General features: G+C 49.7%; 1 protein-coding gene and 1 non-coding gene across 10 annotated transcripts; both read right to left on the bottom strand.

Annotated features, from left to right (window-relative positions):
- Window positions 1-5,048: 5,048 nt before the first annotated feature.
- On the bottom strand, window positions 5,049-18,558 carry NPM2 (nucleophosmin/nucleoplasmin 2). Of its 9 annotated transcripts, none has more exons than XM_055295595.2 (9): window positions 17,707-18,550; window positions 17,017-17,107; window positions 16,802-16,887; window positions 16,548-16,673; window positions 8,716-8,809; window positions 7,710-7,848; window positions 7,408-7,442; window positions 5,420-5,453; window positions 5,049-5,308 (listed from the first exon to the last, which is right to left on the bottom strand). In XM_055295595.2, the coding sequence occupies exons 1-7, from the start codon at window positions 17,728-17,730 to the stop codon at window positions 7,409-7,411; spliced, it is 594 nt and encodes a 197-aa protein (XP_055151570.1). In that variant the 5' UTR covers window positions 17,731-18,550; the 3' UTR covers window positions 5,049-5,308; window positions 5,420-5,453; window position 7,408. The 9 variants fall into 9 exon arrangements, with proteins under 9 accessions (XP_055151570.1, XP_055151566.1, XP_063467485.1 ...); XM_055295591.2 differs by having other exon boundaries at window positions 7,676-7,848; window positions 17,707-18,220; XM_063611415.1 differs by lacking the exons at window positions 5,049-5,308; window positions 5,420-5,453 and adding exons at window positions 5,922-7,281; window positions 17,494-17,600 and having other exon boundaries at window positions 7,676-7,848; window positions 17,707-18,556.
- LOC129492447 (small nucleolar RNA U13) lies at window positions 9,520-9,622 on the bottom strand. The gene has a single exon (XR_008660894.1). It is a non-coding gene; the product is annotated as a small nucleolar RNA U13 (small nucleolar RNA).
- Window positions 18,559-21,449: the final 2,891 nt, after the last annotated feature.

The following is a 21,449-nucleotide window of genomic DNA, read 5'->3' as shown; positions in this document are numbered from 1 at the left end:
GCCTGGGATGAAGTGCCTACCAGCCTCTTCCCATGACCTCCGGTCCCATACTGCTTGGTACAATGCCAGCGACTAGCCCATTTTGCAGATGAGGAAACTGAGGCACATTGGGAGGTAGTTTGCTCAGAATGGCCCAGCTAGTGAATGGAATAGCCAGAATGGAAAAGTCCATGCTTCTTCTGTTCTACATGGATTGAGTTGCCACCCTCCAGATCCAGCCCCAAACCTGCTTCATTGTAGGGATACAGAAGCCTTCCTGGGTTTTCAGGATTAAAGGTGGAATCCGAGGTCCTGGAGACTGGTGAACAGAGAGCTGCATGCTGTTCCCTCCCTACAGAAAGGTGGATGATGGTGACTGCAGGAGATAGGAGGGCTTGGGGGTCTCTGAGGGAGGACCCAGTGTGAGCAAGCAGAGCTCAGGCCTCAGCTCTGGGCTCCCTGGAGTTCTCAGCGCCCCCAGGGTGGGAAGGGAAGGGGAAGTGGCGGATGTGGATTTATTTACCTAAAGAGCTGACCAGGGGGGCGAAACTCTCACCTGTGGGTCCCTTCTCACCTTCCTGAGCTCCATCAATCCACAAAGTGGTCTGCCACCCCTGCCCCCATGCACTGACTGGTGCAGGCAGCTCCGGGCTGTCCTCTCCGCAGGCTCTTCCTCGGGAACCCAGCCCAGGAGTGGGTGCAGCCTGAGCTTGTGTGGGGAGGATGGGGCAAGCCCTGGCCTTGCTTACCTGGGGGAGTACAGGGTTTTGGAATGAAACTCAAAGAATGTCAAAGCTAGAAGGGGTCTTAGGGATTCATCATTTGTTCCAACTTCCTCATTCCTTGGATGAGAACCAGAGAGGGCAAGGGTCTCGCCCAAAGCCTCACAGCTAGCTGGTGGCATGGCTGGGACAAGGCACCAGGTGCCCACATGCCCACCTCTCTGCTTTTCCCCTGTAGATCCTTCAGGTCACTTACATTACGCGTTCTTCCCATTATCTGCAGTCTGGGTTACACTCTGCCTCTTCCGGCAGCTCTGGCTCATTCCCTGAGAAACCTTCAACCTCACATCCACATCCTCACTGCTCCCAGTCCCCAGGCAGGGCATTAAAGACAGCACAGACACGTGGAGGGGACAGCTCAGGCCTTGGGTTCCAGGGTGGAGGTGTCAGCTAGGGGCGAAAGGTGGGTAACGGTTCCAATTTATGCTGTCGGGACTCACTGTCCATGGGACAGTGGGAGCCATTCAAGGCCTCTGAGCCCAAGCACCTGTTTCTATCCATGGGGACAGGGCCTGCCATCACTGGCCAGCCCTCAGGCCAGCCTGGGTCTCCATGGTAACAGATGCCAGCAGTCAAGCTGGGCCTCGGGGCTTAGCCAGGGGGTTAGCTCTGGGCATGGCTGGATGGCCTGTGTCACAGGCAAAGCAGCTGTGGCTCCTTGTCCCTTCCTGTTGGGCACCTGCAGGCCTGGCCTTCTAACTTGGTTTGCTCCTTTACGCCCATGGGGAAGCCAGTGGTGGGCCCCAAGTGGGGAGGCAGCATGGAGCCCTTGATTTTATCCCCGCCCCCCTTGCCCCGGTCCTTATATGCTGTGTGACCTGTGGCAAGTCCCTTCACTTCTCTGGTTTCAGGGTCCCAGTTTATAAAAAGGAAATGGCTACCAGCAGGGATCCTGTCAAAACCACTGCCATCCACGTCAGCTGAGATAAAGGACTCAAGAAAACGCATCAAGTGCCACAAGAATGGGGTCAGGGGCCCTTTTTGTGGCTTAGCCTCAGTTGACCTGAACTGTCAGACTCTATCCCTTGACTGGAGTGAGCTGGGGGAAAGGGGGAGGGAAGAAGGGTGGGGTTTATTAACATTCATTGCTGGCGGGGGTGGAGTTCAGCAGGTGATAAGGGAACTGAGAAGTAGCCTGGGCTGCTGTGGTTAATCCCCACCCCACAGTGCCAAGTTCAACACCCCCCAGCTGGGGTCGTCTCACGCCTGCCTCTCCTAACAGCTCAGCTGGTGCAAACACAGAGCCCACCTGCAGGTCAGCCACTTGCCACCACCTGCTTGAGCCCAGCCCACCCTCTTCCTGCTGAAAAACAGAAGAGTTGGGGCAGGGGAAGGGCAAAGGGCAGAGGGCATAGGGCACCCTAGCAATGAGAATGGACCTTCACCTTTGCAAATTTTTTTTTTCTTTTTTGAGACGGAGTTTCATTCTTGTTGTCCAGGCTGGAATGCAATGGCACGATCTCAGCTCACCGCAACCTCCGCTTCCCGGGTTCAAGTGATTCTCCTGCCTCAGCCTCCCAAGTAGCTGGGATTACAGGTGCCCACCACCACACCCGGCTAATTTCGTATTTTTATTAGAGACGGGGTTTCTCCATGTTGGTCAGGCTGGTCTCGAACTCCTGACCTCAAGTGATCCGCCCACCTCGGCCTCCCAAAGTGCTGGGATTACAGGCGTGAGCCGCCGCACTGGGCCTCCACCTTTGCAATTTATTTCCTATTGCCTGCTTGCAAATCAAAATCAAGTGATCACTGGTTTATCTGTTGCATGCCTTCATGTGCTTGGGGCCAAATATGCGCTTGGCTGTAGAGAGGCCTGGCTGTCCCTTGAGGACTCCCATTACATGGTTGACTGACTTCTAACTCCTGCTCTCAGTTTACACAACTTCGTAAACTGTGCACCGGCTCATGCCTCCCTCCCATCAGCAGAGTGGTCAAAATCCAGGGCTCTGGGGTGGGACTCCCTGGCTCCTCTGCCAGCCATGTTACCTTGGGGCAACCTGTCTAACCTCTCTGTGCCACACTTTCCTCATCTGGGAAATGGGGCTGGGCCAGGTGTGGTGGCTCACACCTGTAATCCCAGCACTTTGGGAGCCGAGGTAGAAGGATAGCTTGAGGTCAGGAGTTTGAGACCAGCCTGGGCCACATAGTGAGACCCCCATCTCTACAAAAATGTTAAAAAATGAGCTGGGTATGGTGGTGCATGCCTGTAGTCCCAGCTACTCGAGGGGGCTGAAGCAGGAGGATAGGTGGAGCCCACAGCTCGAGGCTGCAGTAAGCCATGATCGTGCCACTGCACTCCAACCTGGGTGACAGAGTGTGGCCCAGTCTCTAAAAAAAATTAAAAAGAGAAACAAATGGAGCCAGTCACAATCCCCTTAAGGCAGGGTTATGAGGATTAAAGGAATGGGTCGTGGGTATTAGCAGCTGTCACTGCAGCCGATCCCCCTTCAAGTGGGTGTCTGCCTCGGACCCTTTGCATGCTCTGCTCCTGTTCCCAGGAACGTCCTCTGCCAGCTCCTCATGAAGCCCATTGGCCCCTTCTTGTCCATTGCCTCCTCCAGGAGACCTTCTCACCAAACTGCTTCCCCCTGCCCCCCAAGTACACCTGTTCCACTCCCTTCAAAGCACCAGACAGCAACTGAAATTGTTGTGTTGGGTTTTGTTTCCACTAGACTGTAAGTGACCTGAAGGTGAGGAATTGGGTTTGTCTAACTCGGGTCACTGTGGATGAAACCAAGTTCAAAAAGCACCAGCTGCCCACATGGAGCAGTCCCCTTTGTCACTCTGGGTGACCTGAAGTTAGTGGTTTGTCCCCTTGTTGGAGGATGGGACTCTGGCAACCTGTAATAGCTCGTCCATTTGTTGGAGGGTGGGACTCTGGGTGACCTGAAGTTAGTGGCTTGTCTGTTGGAGGGCGGGACAGCACCCACATCTGTCTCATGGGTGTAAGAAACATGCAGGGAGAATGCCACCCTGGGTGGGTGCAGTGGCTCACGTCTGTAATCCCAGCATTTTGGGAGGCTGAGGCGGGAGGATCTCTTGAGCCCAGGAGTTGGAGACTGGCCTGGGCAACATAAAAAGACCCCCGGTCTCTACAAAAAATTTTAAAATTTGTTTTGGTGTGGTGGCTCGTGCCTGTAGTTCCAGCACTTTGGGAGGCTGAGGTGGGAGGATTGCTTGAGTCCAGGAGGTTGAGGCTGCTGTGAGCTAAGACTGTGCCACTGCCCTCCAGCCTTGGTGACAGAGTGAGACCCTGTCTCTAAAAAAAATATTAAAAAAAAAAAAAAAAAGAATACAACCCTGCCCTCTGCTACCTCTGTCTCTGGTCTCAAAAGAAGCTATAGCTGGACAGGAGGCCCCAGCCTGGTTGTTGACTTTCCTAGGTAGGTGTTCAAAGAGCTCCGACCTCCTGGGCCCCATACCTGGGGGTCCTAGGCAGGACGGCAGGACCAGCTCCCCACTGGTTCACTTCCGGCCTGGCCCCAGAGGGTGCTGGGGAGAGGCAGGGAGAAGCTAGCAGAGGCGCTGCATGGATAACCCCGAGTGGAGGGCCCGTCTGTGTGTCTGCCTGTTCCAGGAACTGCGCCAGGGTCACCCACGGGTGAACAGCCCTCCAGAGTCTCCTCTGCACACCGGGGAGAGGGTGGGGGTCCCCCCCATTTTCCAGTCCTCTCTTGGCCTCGCCCCTATGCTTGACTGAGGCCTGCTGGATAGCATGTGGGGCTTGGTGCCTCTGTAAAGCTCACCCTGTCTACCCCACCTCAAAGGTTTTCTTGAGGGTGCGGGCCTCTGGCTCCTGCCTGACACAGATCTTCACATGTGGGAGGTCCCTATAAGAAGAGCTGGCCCCTAACAGAAGCAAGCAGGGAGAGCGGATGTCCCTGAGCTCCCTACAGATGCTCTGCACACAGTAGCTGCCTGACAGGAATAGGGTCAGGAGAAGACCCTGGGGGCTGGCGTCCTAGGGCGAGGCCCTTTCTGGTAGCTTGAGCAGCCGTAGCCCTTGGGTGCCTATAAACCTAGCCCTGCCCAGAGGGAGTATGCTGGCTGGAAATCCACCTGATACACAGCTCAGCAAAAGGCAGACTCTAGGCTCTTCCATCGCCACTGGGGGAGAATTGGGGGTGGCGAAGATGAGGGACACAGCAGGCTCAGGCCCCAGGGGCTGGGCGCAGGGAGGCGGGTATGACCTCAGGCCCCGGGTGCGCTGGTTCAAGGCTGCCCTCTGCCGGGGACTTGGGCTGGTGCAGCGGACAAGAAGGCCGGCTCCAGGAAAGAGAAGGAAAGTCCTGACCAGGCAACTTTATTGTGACCCCGAGGTGGGGCTCTTCACTGGGGGCCTCCCGAAAGCGGAGAGTTGGGGGTGAGGGGCTCTCATGTTGCCCCCACAACACCCCTGTCACATTCTGACACAGATAGAGGGGCTGGACAGGGGCACCCTGTGCCCACAGCACAGCCCAGGGAAGGCCCACTTTGTACCGTGCCCCCCAAGGCGTGGCTCCTCATTTCTTGAATCCTGGCTTCTTGGCTCTGGCTGTGGCTTTGGCCTGTGGAGGGAAGGCAGGGCTCCAGGATCCCATTCCCTCCTCCAAACCAGGCAGCTCCCTCCAGAGAATACTCGCCTGTCCCAGGGGCCACAGCCCTCTGGTCCTACTCACCTTTTTCGCAGGGCTCTTGTCTCTAACGCTGGCTCTGCAACAGGGTGGAGCAGAGCAGGAGTGGGATTGGGGTCAGGGAGAGAACTCAGCTCCAGACCAGTGGCGTGGCCCTCCCAGTGCCCACCCTGGAAAGCAAGCCCGGCTGCTCCTCCTGGGGACCACTCAGACTCTAAACAAAGCTGTGTGTGTGTGTGTGTGTGTGTGTGTCCATGCACACACATATGTGTTTTCCTTAGGCTTCCATCTTCATTTGGTTATCACAAATGTCTTTTGTTTTGTTTTGTTTTTGAGATGGAGTCTGGTTCTGTTGCCCAGGCTGGAGTGCAGTGACACCATCACAGCTCACTGCAGCCTCGACCTCCTGGGCTCAAGTGATCCTCCTGCCTCAGCCTCCTGAGTAGCTGGGACTGCAGGTGTGCACCACCACAACTGGCCCACAAATATCTTTTTCATTATAAAATATTAACCATTTTGTACAAAATGTAGCAAATAGACAAGAAAATACATTACTTATAGTTTACTGCCCACACTAAACATTTTGGTGTATTTTCTTTCGGGGTTATTATTTTTTTTTTGGTCAAACTTTTTTTTTTTTCTGAGATGGAGTCTTGCTCTGTTGCCCAGGCTGGAGTGCAGTGGTGTGATCTTGGCTCACTGCATCCTTTGCATTCCGGGTCTAAGTGATTCTCCTGCCTCAGCCTCCCGAGTAGCTGGGATTACAGGCACATGGCACCACGCCCAGCTGAATTTTGTATTTTTAGTAGAGACAGGGTTTTGCTATGTTGGCCAGGCTGGTCTTGAACTCCTGACCTCAAGTGATCCTTCCACCTTGGCTTCCCAAAGTGCTGGGATTACAGGCGTGAACCACCGCACCCGGCCTGGTCAAACTCTTTTAAAAAATATGTGAAATAAAATAAAAATGACTTTATATCCTGCTATATGAACTATCAATATTCTTGTCAGGTGCAGAGGCTCACACTTGTAATTCCAGTGCTTTGGGAGGCTGAGGCAGGAGGATTGCTTGAGGCCAGGAGTTTGAGATCAGCCTGGGCAACATAGAAAGACCCTGTCTCTACACAAAACTTAAAAGTTAGCCATGCACAGTGGCACATGCCTATAGTCCTAGCTACTTGGAAAGCTGAGGTGGGAGGATCGCTTGAGCCCAGGAAGTTAAGGCTGCAGTGAGCCATGATTGTGCCATCACACTCCAGCCTGGATGGCAGAGCAAAACCCTGTTTCATTAAACAAACAAACCAAAACTATACACATACGTTCCGGGTCGCTATATTCTTCATAAGCATTATGTAATATTCCATTGAGAAGAGAGATGTAGCTTAGTTGATTTTTATATTGGTAGACATTTAGAATGCTTCCATTTTTTCACTATTCGAATAATGCCGTGATAAGTGTCTTTTTTTAATTTTGTTTTTTGAGACCAAGTCTCGCTCTGTCATCCAGGCTGGAGCGCAGTGGCATCATCTTGGCTCACTGCAACTTCTCCCCGGGCTCAAGCAATTCTCATGCCTCAGCCTCCTGTGTAGCTGGGATTACAGGCATGCCACCAGGCCTGGTTAATTTTTTATTTTTAGTAGAGACAGGGTTTCATCATGTTGACCAGGCTAGTCTCGAGCTCCTGATTTCAAGTGATCCGCCTGCCTTGGCCTCCCAAAGTGCTGGGATTACAGGCATGAGCCACCGCACCTGGCCATGAGAAGCATCTTAGTGCAGATAATTTCCCCTGAATTTTGGATGGAATTCTGTGGAAGGAATTGCCTTCAGTGGAATTAGGTCCCAAGATAAGAACGTTGTAATGCTCTTCCAGAAAGGTGATGCCACCCTCCAGCACTTCCATACCCGTGTGCCTGCGTGTACAAGTAGACACACCGTGTGTACATTTGTACACGTACATGCCAACAGCACAGTATTCTTTCTAACACTGTATATCTCAGCTAGAGACTTTGGCTAATTTAATAGGTAGAAAGAGTTACCTTATTTCCTCTTGTTCTTTTTCCAGCTTTTTTTTCTGGGAACCAAAAAACAGTGTATTAGGAGAGTTAGGACAAAGTCCAGAGCCAGAACAGATTCCAAGGTCCACAAGGTCCCTGCTGAGCTCCTGGCCAGAACTAGCTGAGGTGGCCTTGGCCCATCCTGCACACTCATTTTGGGAGGCTGGCCCAGGCTCCCGGTGGCCCACCCCTCTTAGGTGCTTCTGTAGGGGTAGCACTTCCTTCCAAACAGCCACGCTCCTTCCCCGACCTTAGCCACGCTCGTCTGCTTCTGGGGCACCAGCCTTTTGACTTGTTTGACGGGGCTTTCCTCCTCCAGAGATACATCTGCATCCTCATCCTCATCGTCTTCCTCCTCCTCTTCCTCTTCCTCCCCTTCTTCTTCCTCCTCCTCCTCCTCCTCCCAGGTTAGGTCTGATGCTTCTGTGATAGCATGGGAAAGGATGCAGGGGCACAGCTTCAGAGCTACAGAATCAACGCCCACCTCCCATTCTGTGATCTGTGTTGCTCCAAGCACTGCCCTGGAGGAATCCTAGACTGGAGTTGACAGTGGTTACCTGCCTGCCGCCTGTACAGGGCGGCACCCTTTCTGGCCCTCCTGACAGTGGAGGCCAGGGTAGGGTAGGGGGTCTAGGAGAGCCCTGCAGAGGGCTGGGGTGGTAGAAAGAAGGCAGGGGAAGTGGCTCTGGCTGGGTAGGAGGGGGATTCATTTTGGCAAGGGCTGGGGCCAAGGCTAAAGGTAGGCAGAGTCGGGGAGGAAGAGGGGGAGAGGGGGAAAGAATCTAAAACAAATAGCTAGAGAACTGAAACCTTATCCTAAGAGAAGTGGGACCTGCCAAGGCTTTTTAGCAGGAGAGTACCCTGATGAATGAGGCATAATCATACAGAAAAGAGGGCCAGTTGAAGGGACCTTGAAGGAGTCAGCATCATGCCGTGTTGCTATGGTCTGCGTTGCTGTGGTCTGCATCACTGCAGCAGCCACATCCTGAACAGTGGCTCCCTAGTGCCGGGTATTATGCGGAGTGCTTTTCCTGAATATCCCATTTATTCTTCACAACTGCTCTTTGAAGTTTACAAGTGAGGGGCTGCAGCCTACAGAGGTCATGGCAGGTAAAGAAGAACAGGGACCAGCGCCCTTGCCTTCCAGTCCAGGCTGCTGGCCGTCATGTTGCCTTTGGGGATTTTCTTCCAAAATTCAAGAATCCCTCCAGTGTTTGAGTAGCTAATATGTCCCCAGCCCCTGCCTAGCATGGTACTCTCGGACCTTCCTGATCCCGGGCTCTGACTTACCATAACGTTCCTGGCCACTGAGGAACACGGGTCCTGAGCCAGCCCGGAGCTGGAAAGTAACTGGGGGAGAAAGCTGCACCCCTACCATGGTGACCTGCAGGGGGAGGAAGCAGAGAAAACAGGGCCACTTAGGCCTGGCACCTCTCGGGCACTGGCCTCAGGCAGAAATACTGAGTTGATTTCCCTCCCCAAACCCTACACACTACTCACGGGTTGTGTGGACCTTACTGTGTTCTCAGTCCTGTACCCCCCTGCTGAGGTGGGCTCTGTCCAAGAATTTGAACCTGGTAATCCCATTCTTGCTAAGCTCACAGATGGGCTTCCAAGCTGAAGGGCAGCTGTCAGATAGAGGAATCTGATTGCTTTGGGCTAAATTATGGCCGTTTCCCCATCCTCCAAATTCCTATGTTGAAGCCCTATCCTCCAGTGTGATAGTATTTAGAAATGGGGGCCTTGGGAGGTCATTAGGTTTGGGGTCATGAGGGTGGGACCCTCATGATAGAACTAGTACCTTTACAAGAAGAGACACTAGAGAACTCACTCACTCTCTTTCTTTCCACTCTCCTGCCCCACATGTGAACACATAGCAAGAAGGCTGCCATCTGAACTCAGGGAGAGGACACTTACCAGAACCCAACCATGCCGGCCCCCTGATCTCACACCTCAAAGCCTTCGGAACTGTGAGAAAACATTTGTTGCTAAAGCCCTCCAGTCTGTAGTATTTTCTTATAGCAACTTGGGCAGACTGAGACACTGATCAAACGAGAAAGCAGATGCACGATTTTATGTACAGTACTTTCTTCACATCAGACAGGTAATGTGCCAGCTCGTAACCAGGTTTGTGGGAGGCACATCTTACACACGAGCGTGAAACCCCAGTCATCACACTTATAAATGACAAGAGCCTCTATAGTACTACTTTTGTCTTATGTATAATGTATGGATATACATAAGAATAAAGGCTTAAAATATATTAAAGTGCTAACCATATTGTCAGTAGATAGTAAGGTATTTATTGTATTTACACTTTTCCAAACTTTCCACATTTTCTAGAATGACAATGATAGCTTATTTTTTTGAGCTTCTGCCACGTGCCAGGCACCTGCTAAGCATTTTATCTGCTTTATCTCATTTAAATCCTCAGAAGAAACCCATGATGGAAGTACTGATACTTTACAGAGGAGGAAACTGAGACTTAGAGTGAATAACTTACAGCTTCTAAACTCTAAGTTCAGACAGGAGGTAATAAGTGAAAACAAACTCTGCAGCCAGAGCCACTTAGAAATGCCAGAGAGAATGTAACTCAGTGTTTCTACTGCATGGCTGAACAGTAAGACAGAAGAATCCTTGCACATAAAAAATGAAGAGAGGATGCCTTCTGATTAGTGATGAGTGAAAAAAAGAAAAAAGAAATGAAGAGAGGCAGGTGCAGGAGCTGGTGCGCAGCAACTGAGGGGAAATGGACCTGAAAACAGCCAGGACTTTTTGCTTCAAAACTCACACACAGGCTGAGCACGGTGGCTCATGCCTGTAATCCAAGCACTTTGGGAGGCCAAGGCAGATAACTTGAGGTCAGGAGTTTGAGACCAGCCTGGGCAACATGGTGAAACCCTGTTTCTACTAAAAATACAAAAATTAGCCAGGTGTGATGGTGCGCACCTGTAATCCCAGCTACTCAGGGGGCTGAGGCAGGAGAACTGCTTGAACCCAGGAAGCGGAGGCTGCAGTGAGCCGAGACTGCACCACTGCCTGACAGCCTGGGTGACAGAACAAGACTCTGTCTTTAAAACACACAGAACAACAACAAAAAACCTCACAGACAGGAGACAAGGCCTTGGGCTCAGGCAAGGAGGAGAGTTGTAGCTGAGACCACCATGGGGAGGGTAGGATCCTCAAGGGCTGTACCCTTAGTGAGAGGCCCAAGGTAAGTGTTGAGGATTAGAGACTCAAAAGCCCAAACCAGCCCTCTTCTCCTCGAAAATGAAAAACAAAAATCAAAACCCTAGCCACCATTAAAGGAAGCTAACAACGAAGCATGAATGGAAATAAAAGAAGCCTCCAGTGAGAGCCCATGACCCATAGCTGTGCCTCTCACTTATGGGGTCTGAATTTACTCAGTGAGTACTGCCAAGCCAAGAAATGTATAGAAAATCCCAAGCTTATGATATTCCTGAGGTAAATGGCAGAAGCAAACACGAAACCACTCTGTTGGGACACTCCCCAAACTCAGGCCACATCGAATTCTTTTGGGAAAAAACAAAATAAACTAAAGATGAGCTCACCGTATAAAATTACAAAACGTACAAGAAACAATCCAGCTAGAGTCAACAGAAAGAAATCAAGTGACTGCAGACTAGCCCAACCAAGAACTTAGAACACTGATCTAAAAAAAAATCAGATAAAGCTGGGTGTGGTGATGCACGCCTGTAGCCCAGGCTACTCGGGGGGGAGGCTGAGGCAGGAAGATCACTTGAACTCAGGAGTTCAAGGCTGCAGTGAGCTATGATTGCACCACTGCACTCCAGACTGGGCGACAGAGCAAGATCTTGTCTCTAAAATATGTATATACACAAATATACATGTATATATATAAGTTTAAAACCAAGTAAATATAAAAGTAGGAATCATAATCATAAGAACAAGACATTATGAAAAGAAAAAGAACCAAATGCAGCTTTCTAGATATAAAAAACCCAAAGCTGAGGATGGGCATGGTGGCTCACGCCTATAATCCCAGCACTTTGAGAGGCCGAGGTGGGAGGAATGCTTGAGGTCAGAAATTAGAAACCAGCCTGGATAACATAGTGAGACTCCAGCTCTACAAAAAACTAATAAACATTAGCTGGGCATGGTGGCTCATGCCTGTAAGTCCCAGCTACTCAGGAGGCTGAGTGGGAGATCACTTGAGCCCAGGAGTTTGAGGCTGCAGTGAGCCATGATCAGGCTACTGCACTCCAACCTGGGCAACAGAGCAAGACTTTGTCTTTAAAACAAAAATAGCTGGGCGCGGTGGCTCACGCCTGTAATCCCAGCACTTTGGGAGGCCGAGGAGGGCGGATCACGAGGTCAGGAGATCGAGACCATCCTGGCTAACACAGTGAAACCCCATCTCTACAAAAATACAAAAAAATTAGCCGAGCCGTGTTGGCGGGCGCCTGTAGTCCCAGCTACTCGGGAGGCTGAGGCAGGAGAATGACGTGAACCCGGGAGGCAGAGCTTGCAGTGAGCCGAGATCGCGCCACTGCACTCTGGCCTGGGCAACAGAGTGAGACTCTGCCTCAAAACAAAAAACAAAACAAAAAAAAAACAAAAACACCTGATCAAGTGATTAAAAAGCAGAATAAAACAGCAGAAGCAGAATTAGTATGATCAATAATGCTGTGAAGGAATGACTCAGTATAAGGCACAGAGGGAAAGATTTAAAGAAACATGAAAGATGAGCTAACACGGGGGACAGAGTGAGAAGGCCCAACATATATCTAACTGGAAAAGGGACTAGGGAGATTGGAAGACAGCCAATATTCAAAGGAAAAACAACCAATAATTTTCCAGAATTGATCAAAGACATAGATCCTCATATCTGAAAACCTAAGTCCTGAACATATAAATAAAAATAAACCTACACCTGAACACATCATGGTAAAACTATAGAAAATAAAAACAAGAGACATTATCTTAAAATAAACCAGAGAGGAAAGACATCTCCAAAAAGGGAATAATCAGACAGATTGAGGACTTCAATAGCAACATTGGGAACCAGAATAGAACAGCTTCAAAGCTGAAGGAAACTCTCTACCTAGAATTATATACACAGCCAAACCATCATGAAGGAATGAGGGCAAAATCATATTTCCAGACAAAGCCTGAATAAGTTTACCATTCTCAGGCTTACTAAAGTATGTTGCTAAAAAGGATAAGAAACTAAATCAAGAAGGAAGAAGTGGGTGCAAGAAGCAGTGGTAACCAAACTAATTGGTAAACAAAGTAAACCTACATAAGAATTAACTGGAAAATACAATAGTACTAGTAATGAGTAGTGTTGAGTAGGCTGACAAGTTGGAGCTAGAACACTAGATAATAATGCCGAAGTTAAAAAGATGAGAATCAGGCCAGGTGTGGTGGCTCACACCTATAATTCTAGCACTTTGGGAGGCCAAGGCAGGCGGATCACCTGAGGTCAGGAGTTCAAGACCAGCCTGGCCAACATGGTGAATCCCTGTCTCTTTTAAAAATACAAAAATTAGCTGGGCATGATGGTGCATACCTGTAATCCCAGCTACTCGGGAGGCTGAGGCAGGAGAATCACTTGAATCACCTGGGAGGTGGAGGTTGCAGTGAGCCAAGACCTCAGCACTGCACTCTAGCCTGGGCAACAAAGTGAGACTCCATTTCGAAAATAAAAAAATAAAAAGAGGAGAATCAGAAAAGCTCCTTGGATTGTCTGGGAGGAAATAAAACATTAATTCTAAACTCTGAGTCATGTATGATTGTTAAAAAAATTAAAGATAACCAGTAAAAAACTAGAATGAGATTCTATAACTTCCAAACCAGTAGAGAAGGGGAAAAGGAACTTTAATTAATCTAATAAAATATAGGAAAAGGAGAAGAAAATAAAAAAGCAAAGAAAGTAGGGGTACAAAGTACATGCCACAAATCCAATTACATCAGCAATCACAATGAATACAGACTATACTGGCCAGATAGAACAAAATCTAGCTACATACTGTGTAAAAGATACATACCTGGAACATAAGACATAAAACACACCTGAAACAGAGAGGCTGCTGAGGCCAGAACACAAAGGCTTCGAAGCAGGTCATGATACACTCTCGGCTCTTATTCCAAGTGAGAGAGAGCCATGACCTAAGTGTCCTAGCAGAGAAGCCACATGATCTGACCTGTGTTTAAAAGGATCTTTTTGGCCAGGCATAGTGGCTCACGCCTGTAATCTCAGCACTTTGGGAGGCCGAGGCAGGTGGATCACTTGAAGTCAGAAGTTCAAGACCAGCCTGGCCAACATGGTGAAACCCCGTCTCTACTAAAAATACAAAAAAAAAAAAAAAAAAAAAATTACCCGAGCATGGTGGGGAACGCCTGTTGTCCTGGCTACTAAGGAGGTGGAGGTTGCAGTGAGCCGAGATTACACCACTGCATTCCAGCCTGGGTGTCAAAGCAAGATTCTGTCTCAAAAAAAAAAAAAAAAAAAAGAAAAAAAGAAAAAAAAAGATCTTTTTGGCAAGTGTGTGGAGCACAGACAAGGAAACTTTCTGTAAAGAGTCAGAAGGTAACATTTTAGGCTTGCAAACCATATGGTCTCCATGGAGCCTACTGAAATCTGCTGTTAGGGAGGAAAAGCAGCCATGGACAGGGTACAAATGAATGAGTGTGGCTGTTTTCCCAGTAAAACTACCTACAAAAAAACAGGCAGAGGGCTAGATTCAAGCCCTCTAGTTTGCCTACCCTGGAATAGACTACAGGGGACCATGTGATGGTAGGTAGACCAGGTGGAAGGCTGTGCAATTAAAATGGAGCCACAGGCAACTGTCACCTGTACCAGGGGTAGCAGGCAAGACGATGAGATGTGGTCCATCAGGGTATAAGATGGAGGCAGAGACAACAGGACTGCCGGTAGATCAGATATGGGTGTGGGAAAAAAGAGGGTTTGGCTGGGTGTGGTGGCTCATGCCTGTAATCCCAGCACTTTGGGAGGCCAAGGCAGGTACATCACCTGAGGTCAGGAGTTCAAGACCAGCCTGACCAACATGGCAAAAACCCATCTCTACTAAAATTACAAAAATTAGCCGGGCATTGTGGAACATGCCTGTAATCCCAGCTACTCGGGAGGCTGAGATGGGAGAATCGCTTGAACCTGGGATGCGGAGGTTGCAGTGAGCCGAGATCACACCATTGCACTCCAGCCTGGGTGATAAGGGTGAAACTCCATCTCAGGAAAAAAAAGAAAAAAAAAAAAAAAGTTTTGTCCTGGCTAACTGGAAAAACAGCTGTTTTCTGAGAGAAAATCAGGTTGAAGGGGAGGTGGGTGGATTAGAGCTAAAAATTGAATATGTGGATTTAGACATGTTAAATTCGGGATATTTATTAGATATCTATTAAAGCCATTTAGTTGGATATAGGACTTGGAGCTCAAGAGAGGTTGGGTTTATAGAAATAAGTTCCCGAGTCTTCATTTGTTTAGATGGCCTTGAAAACCACAGGACTGGATGAGATTGCCTACGAAGTATGTATAAATAGAACAGTAAAGTAAGCCTGAGGGCAGTTTGACAGAGGGGTCTCCCAAACCTCCAAGGACGGCTGATCCTAGTCTTCCATTCACTGTTCCATGGAATAGGAGAGAACCCTCCACCCTCAGGCTAGCATGTCCTGAACACCTAAATACTATCATTTATAGGCCAACCTCACATGTATATAGGTAAAAGAAAGGTCTCAGTATATGAGTAGAACAAATCCAGAATTTGTAACATGACCAGTGGTATTTATCCCAGGATGGCAAAGGAACTCAGATATTATTCGCTTCATATAATTTATCACATGGACTAAAGAACCTAGAATCATATGAATAGAAAAGCATTTGGTAAAATTTAACCCCCTTTCATGATTTCAAAGCAAAGCAATTTTTTAAAAGCAGAGTGTATTAGATGGGAACTTCCTTAACCTGACAAAATGTACTTACCAAATGCTTCTTTTTTAAAAAACAGGAAGGAAATAAGGATGTCAGACCTGATCTCATGTTCACCCAATATTCCACTGCAGGGCCTAGCCAGTGCAGTAGGATTAAAAGAAAGAAAGAAAGAAAGAAAAAAGACCTGGTGCAGTGGCTCACGCCTGTAATCCCAGCAATTTGGGAGGCCAAGGTGGGCGAATCACCTGAGGTCAGGAGTTCGAGACTAGCATGGGCAACATTGTGAAACCCCGTCTCTACTAAGAATACAAAAATTAGCCGGGCATGGTGGTGCACACCTGTAATCACAGCTACTCTGAAGGCTGAGGCATGAGAATCGCTTGAACCTGAGAGGCAGAGGTTGCAGTGAGCTGAGATTGCACCACTGCACTCCAGCCTGGGTGACAGAGCGAGACTCCACCTCAAAAAAAAAAAAAAAAAAAAAAAGAAAGGCAAAAACTGCCATTATTCACAATTATATGCATAGAAAACTTGAGATAAGTTATTAGAAACTAGAGAATTTCTGGATGCACAACCAACACGTAGATCGACCATGTTCCTGTCACTAGCAGTGAATGGTTTAAAGCAGCAGTCTCCAATCTTTTTGGCACCAGGGAACGGTTTCCTCGAAGACAATTTTTGCATGGATGGGGTGGGAGTGGGGGGTGGTTTTGGGATGAAACTGCTCCACCTCAGATCAGGCATTCGATTCTCATAAGAAGCATGCAACCTAGACCCCTCGCACGCACAGCTTATGATGGGGTTCATGCTCCTCTGAGAATCTAATGCCGCTCTGATCTGACGGGAGTCGGGGCTCAGGGCTAATGCTGGCTAGCTGGCTGCTCACCTCCTGCTGTGCCGACCGGTTCCTAACAGGCCACAGACAGGTTCTGGTCCTTGGCCTGGCGGTTGGGGACCCCTGGTTTAAAGTGTAATTTTTGCAGACAGCTTAACTTGCCCAAGGACACACAGCTCTAGGAAGGGGTGAGCTGGGCTGGACCCCGGCTTTCTGCATGGGCTGTGCTACCTCCCTGGCATGGCTCATTTCTGTAGGGTGAATGCACCCTCGTGTGTGTCCATCCCCACCCAAGGGTAAGGGTGAGGGTGAGGCTGGGGCTGGCAGCAGTTTTCCAGCCAGCAGGGAAAGGCGCACCATGGGGAGGACTGAGGCCTGGAGCGAGGCAATGGTGACCGGCTGCGTCTTCTTGTCCTCCTGGTTTGCTGGGGGCAGGATCTCCACGCGATGCATCTCCTCTTTGGCTTTCTCCCCCAAGCAAATCTGAGCAGGTTGAAAATAGACAGAGGCCCCTCATCACCCTGAAGGCAGACGGGAGAAACCCACAGTCCTCTGTTGGGACCAGAAAGTCCCCGGACTCCATCCTCCTCCCCTCTTTTGGGAACACCAACCGTATGAAGCAACAGCCTGCAGCTCTGCTTCCCCTCCCGCTGGGGTCTGAAGGTCCAAGTCCGCCTCTCTTGACTGAGCTCGCAGCCTGCGGAGGAGAAAGGGAGGGAAGTGGGGCCCTCCATTCGTTCCCAGGGGAGGGGCTCACCTGCGCCCCAAGCTGCTGCGCGCCGGAGGTGGGGCGTGTCTCTGGGAAGGAGCCTGAGTCCCCACTCACCCCAGAGCACGGTCGTCACTGCCTTTTCCTCCGTGCTACTGGCGCTACTGAGATTCATGGCTCCCGGCGGAGACGCGGGGTGGCCGGGCACCTGCAAGGAGGGCGCCCGCGTGAGGCCTCGCTCCCTGATCCTGACCCTCGACTGGAGGATGCCGAAGGCCAGCAGGCATCGGCAGGAACTGAGGGGTCGCTCGCGGCTGGAGAGGACCTGCCACGGTCAAGGGCTCACCGGTAACTCCTGGAGGACGAGTACCCGCCTCCCAGCGGGGCCCGCAGCCCGGGGCTCCACCGGGCGCGTACAGGACTGCGGGACTCACAGGAGAGGGGGCTGTCCACCGAGCCCAGGCTTGAAAGCCCGCGGGGAGGTCACCTGGCTGCGCTTGGGCCTGACTCAAAAGCCTCTGTGCACCTCCACCAGACGCAGAGAAAGGGGTGTGCGCGCGGCTTAGGTCCCAGCTCCCCGCCACCCAGCCTTACTGTCGCTGCTCCGCGCGGGGCCAGTCACGCCATTGGCGCTCCCGGAGCGCAGCGCAGCCTCATCCCCGCTGGCCGGAGGGCGGCTGTCCAAGCCCGGGCTAAGAAGCCTGGGAAGGGGAAGGGGAAGAGCAGGTGTCCAATTAGCCGTAAAGAAGCCGCCTCCCTCTCCCCTTCCTTTCTCCGATTCTTTCCTCCTCTGCGCGGCAGAATCACCTGGAGGGCTGTTAACGCGCGCATCGCCGCGCCCCACTCCACAGCTGCCCTTGACGTGGGTCTGGGTGGGGCCGAGGGAATTTGTAGTTCTAACCAGTTCCCAGGTGAGGCTGATGATGCCGGCCCAGGACCTTTCGTGAGAACTGCCGTCCAGGCCAATTGCGGACCCGCCGAGGCCTCCTGGCGCCTCCTCCCCAGCCCGTGGAGAGGAAGCCTCAGCTCAGCTTAGGAAGGGAGGCCTGCAGCCGGCAGGAAGCGGCAGTTGGAAGCCCTCCTTCTTGTTCCTTGCCTTTCTTCCTTTCCTTTCCCCATGCCTTATACAGCGTGGGCCTTTCCTAAGGCCCAGACAGCCCGTTCTTCCAGTCTACAATGAGAGCGAGCGAGCCCCGTCTCCAGAACGGTGAGATCTCCCGCGGAGAGCCGCAGCTGGCAGGTGGGGTGGGGAGGTGAGCCGGGAGGCGCCGCGGCAGGGGGCGGGAAGCACACTGGGGAGCACGCTACAGGGCCAAGCACGTGACCAGCAGCTGGTCCCAGGCTCAGTGGGCAGTGAAGAGGAGGTGGGGTTTCAGCGGATATACCCTGGAGACACCTCAAGATAACCAGGGATCTCCCGCACACCCCTGGGACAGGGGCTCATTGCCACGGAGAGGTCAGAATCTTTTATTCCTGGAAGCTGGGGTCAGCCTCCCTGTGAATTGGCCAGGACAACCCAGGAGAGGCTTGGGGGTCTGCCAGGGCCCCCTAGGCTCCATGTCCCCAGCTGAGCAGTTCTAGTCTCCTTGGCTGTTCCTGAGCTCTCTGTCCCTGGCAAGCGGCCTGTTGGAGGTGACAGCCATTGCAGCCAAGTGTGGTAAAGATGAGCAAATGGCAGGCACATGCGTGCCATGCACAGACGTTCAAGAATTCACTCAACCAACAGTGATTCCGCCAGCTGGACGGGACCTGGGCATCCTGCGGTGAATACGACACAGCCCCTCAAAGGGCTTCCAGCCTCATTGGAGAGCAGTGCTCAAAGCAAACCGGCCTTCAGTGGCCCCAGGTTGCCCTCCCCGTGAATAATCACACTGATGTCAGGCTGCAGCTGGGGGTCACAGTGAAGGCTAAATGGAGGCAGGGGAGGGGGATGACCCTGAGGTCATGACCTAGAGCTGGGACACTGGAACTGGACAGTCTGGGTTCAAGTCTGGACTCTGCTCTATGATTTCAGGTGTCTTAATTCATGTCTCAGTGCCTCAGTTTCCTCATCTGCTAAATGAGGCTATAATATTGGTACCATCCTCATTAACTTTTTTTAACTGATACATATTAATTGTACATATTTATGGGGTACATATGATGTTTTGATACTTGCACACAACGTGTAATGAGCAAATCAGGGTAACTGGGGTATCCATCACCTTCAACATTATTTCTTTTCTTTTCTTTTTTTTTTTTTTTTTTTGGAGACAGAGTTTCACTCTCATCACCTAGGCTGGAGTGCAGTGGTGTGATCTCAGCTCACTGCAACCTCTGCCTCCCGGGTTCAAGCGATTCTCCTGCCTCAGCCTCCCAAGTAGCTGGGTTTATAGGTGCTCACCACCATGCCCAGCTAATTTTCATATTTTTAGTAGAGATGGGGTTTCACCATGTTGGCGAGGTTGGTCTGGAACTCCTGACCTCAGTGATCCTCTTGCCTAGGCCTCCCAAAATGCTGGGATTACAGGCATGAGCCACTGGGCCCGGCTAAACATTTATCATTTCTTTGTGTTGGAAACATTTCAAACCTTCTCTTCTAGCTATTTTGGAATACACAATAAATTATTGTTAACTGTAGTCATCCTACTGTACTATCAACTTATTTTTTATTATTTCTTATTTCAATTTATCTTATTTCTATCAAACAGTATGTTCGTACCCATTAATCAACCTCATCCTCCCCCCGCCGCCACTTCCCAGCCTCTAGTAACCATCATTCTACTCTCTACTCCCATTAATTCTACCTTTTTTTTTTTTTTAGCTCTCACATGAGTGAGAACATGTGAAATTTGTCTTTTTGTGTCTGGCTTGTTTCACGTAACATAATGACCTCCAGTTCCACCCATCTTGCTGCAAATGACAGGGCTTCCATATTTTTTTTTATGGCTGGATATATTCCATTGTGTATAGGTACCACATTTTCTTTTTCCATTCACCTGTTGATGGACACTTAGGTTGATTCCATATCTTGGCTCTTGGAATAGTGCTGCAGTAAACAAGGGCGTGCAGATATCTCTCCTTTCATTTGGATACTGATTTCCATTATGGAGAGAAGTAAGGAGATTTCTCAAAAAACTAAAAATAGGACTACCATATGATCCAGCAATCCCACTCCTGGGTTATTTATCCAAAGGAAAGGAAATCAGGTACTGATTTCCTAGGAATCAGTATCTCTAGGGTTATTTATCCCAGTAGTGGAACTGTTGAATCATGAGATAGTTCAATTTTTAGTTTTTTGAGAAATCTCCATACTGCTTTCTATGATGGCTGTACTAACTTACATTCCCACCAACAGTGTATAAGAGTTCCCTTTTCTGCACCTGCTCGCTAGCATTTGTCTTTTTGATAACAGCCATTCTAACTGAGGTGAGATGATATCTCATTGCGGTTTTGATTTGCATTTCTCTGATGATTAGTGATGTTGAGCTTTTTTTTTTTTTTCTGAGACGGAGTCCCGCTCTGTCGCCAGGCTGGAGTGCAGTGGCGTGATCTTGACTCACTGCAACCTCTGCTTCCTGGGTTCAAGCAATTCTTCTGCCTCAGCCTCCCGAGTAGGTGGGACTACAGGTGCATGCCACCATGCCCAGCTAATTTTTGTATTTTTAGTAGAGACCGGGTTTCACCATGTTGGCCAGGATATTCTCGATCTCTTGACCTTGTGATCCGCCCGCCTCGGCCTCCCAAAGTGTTGGGACTACAGGTGTGAGCCACTGCACCCAGCTGAGCATTTTTTCATATGCCCGTTGGCCATTTGTTTTCTTTTGAGAAATGTCTATTCATGTCCTTTGCCCACTTAATATTATTGTTTTTTGCTGTTGAGTCATTTGTATTCCTTGTATATTCTGGATATTAGTCCCTTGGTCGATGAATAATTTGCAAATATTTTCTCCCATTCTGCAGGTTGTCTTTTTACTCTGTTGACTGTTTCTTTGCAGTGCAGATGCTTTTGATTTAATACAGTCTTATTTGTCTATTTTTGTTTTTGTTGCCTGTGCTTTTGAAGTCTTAGCCATAAAATCTTTGCCTAGACCCATGTCCTGAAGCATTTCTCCTAGGTTTTCTTCTAGTAGTTTTATAGTTTCAGGCCTTACGTTTAAGTCTTTAATCCATTTTGAATTGATTTTTGTATGTGACGACAGATGGGGTCTACTTTTCTTCTTCTTATCAGTATCCAGTTTTCCCAGCACCATTTATTAAAGAAGATGTCCTTTTCCCAATGTATGTTCTTGGTGCCTTTGTCAAAAAATCAGTTTGTGATAAGTACATAGATTTATTTCTGGGTTCTCCATTTTTTTCCATTGGTCTGTGTCTGTTTTTATACCAATACCATGCTGTTTGGTTACTATAGCTTTGTAGTGCATAATATTTATATTTATATTTGAGGCAGGGTCTTGCTCTATGTCCCAGGTTGGAGTACAGTAGCAGTTTCAGCTCACTGCAGCCTCCACCTCTGGACTCAAGTGATTCTCCCACCTCGGCCTCTGAAGTAGCTGGGACTATAGGTGTGT

The sequence above is a fragment of the Symphalangus syndactylus genome, chromosome 10, assembly GCF_028878055.3.
Source record: "Symphalangus syndactylus isolate Jambi chromosome 10, NHGRI_mSymSyn1-v2.1_pri, whole genome shotgun sequence".
In the NCBI taxonomy this organism is placed as follows: domain Eukaryota; kingdom Metazoa; phylum Chordata; class Mammalia; order Primates; family Hylobatidae; genus Symphalangus; species Symphalangus syndactylus.
The sequence above is the reverse complement of the archived record's forward strand: the minus strand, read 5'-3'. Positions and strand labels throughout refer to the sequence as shown.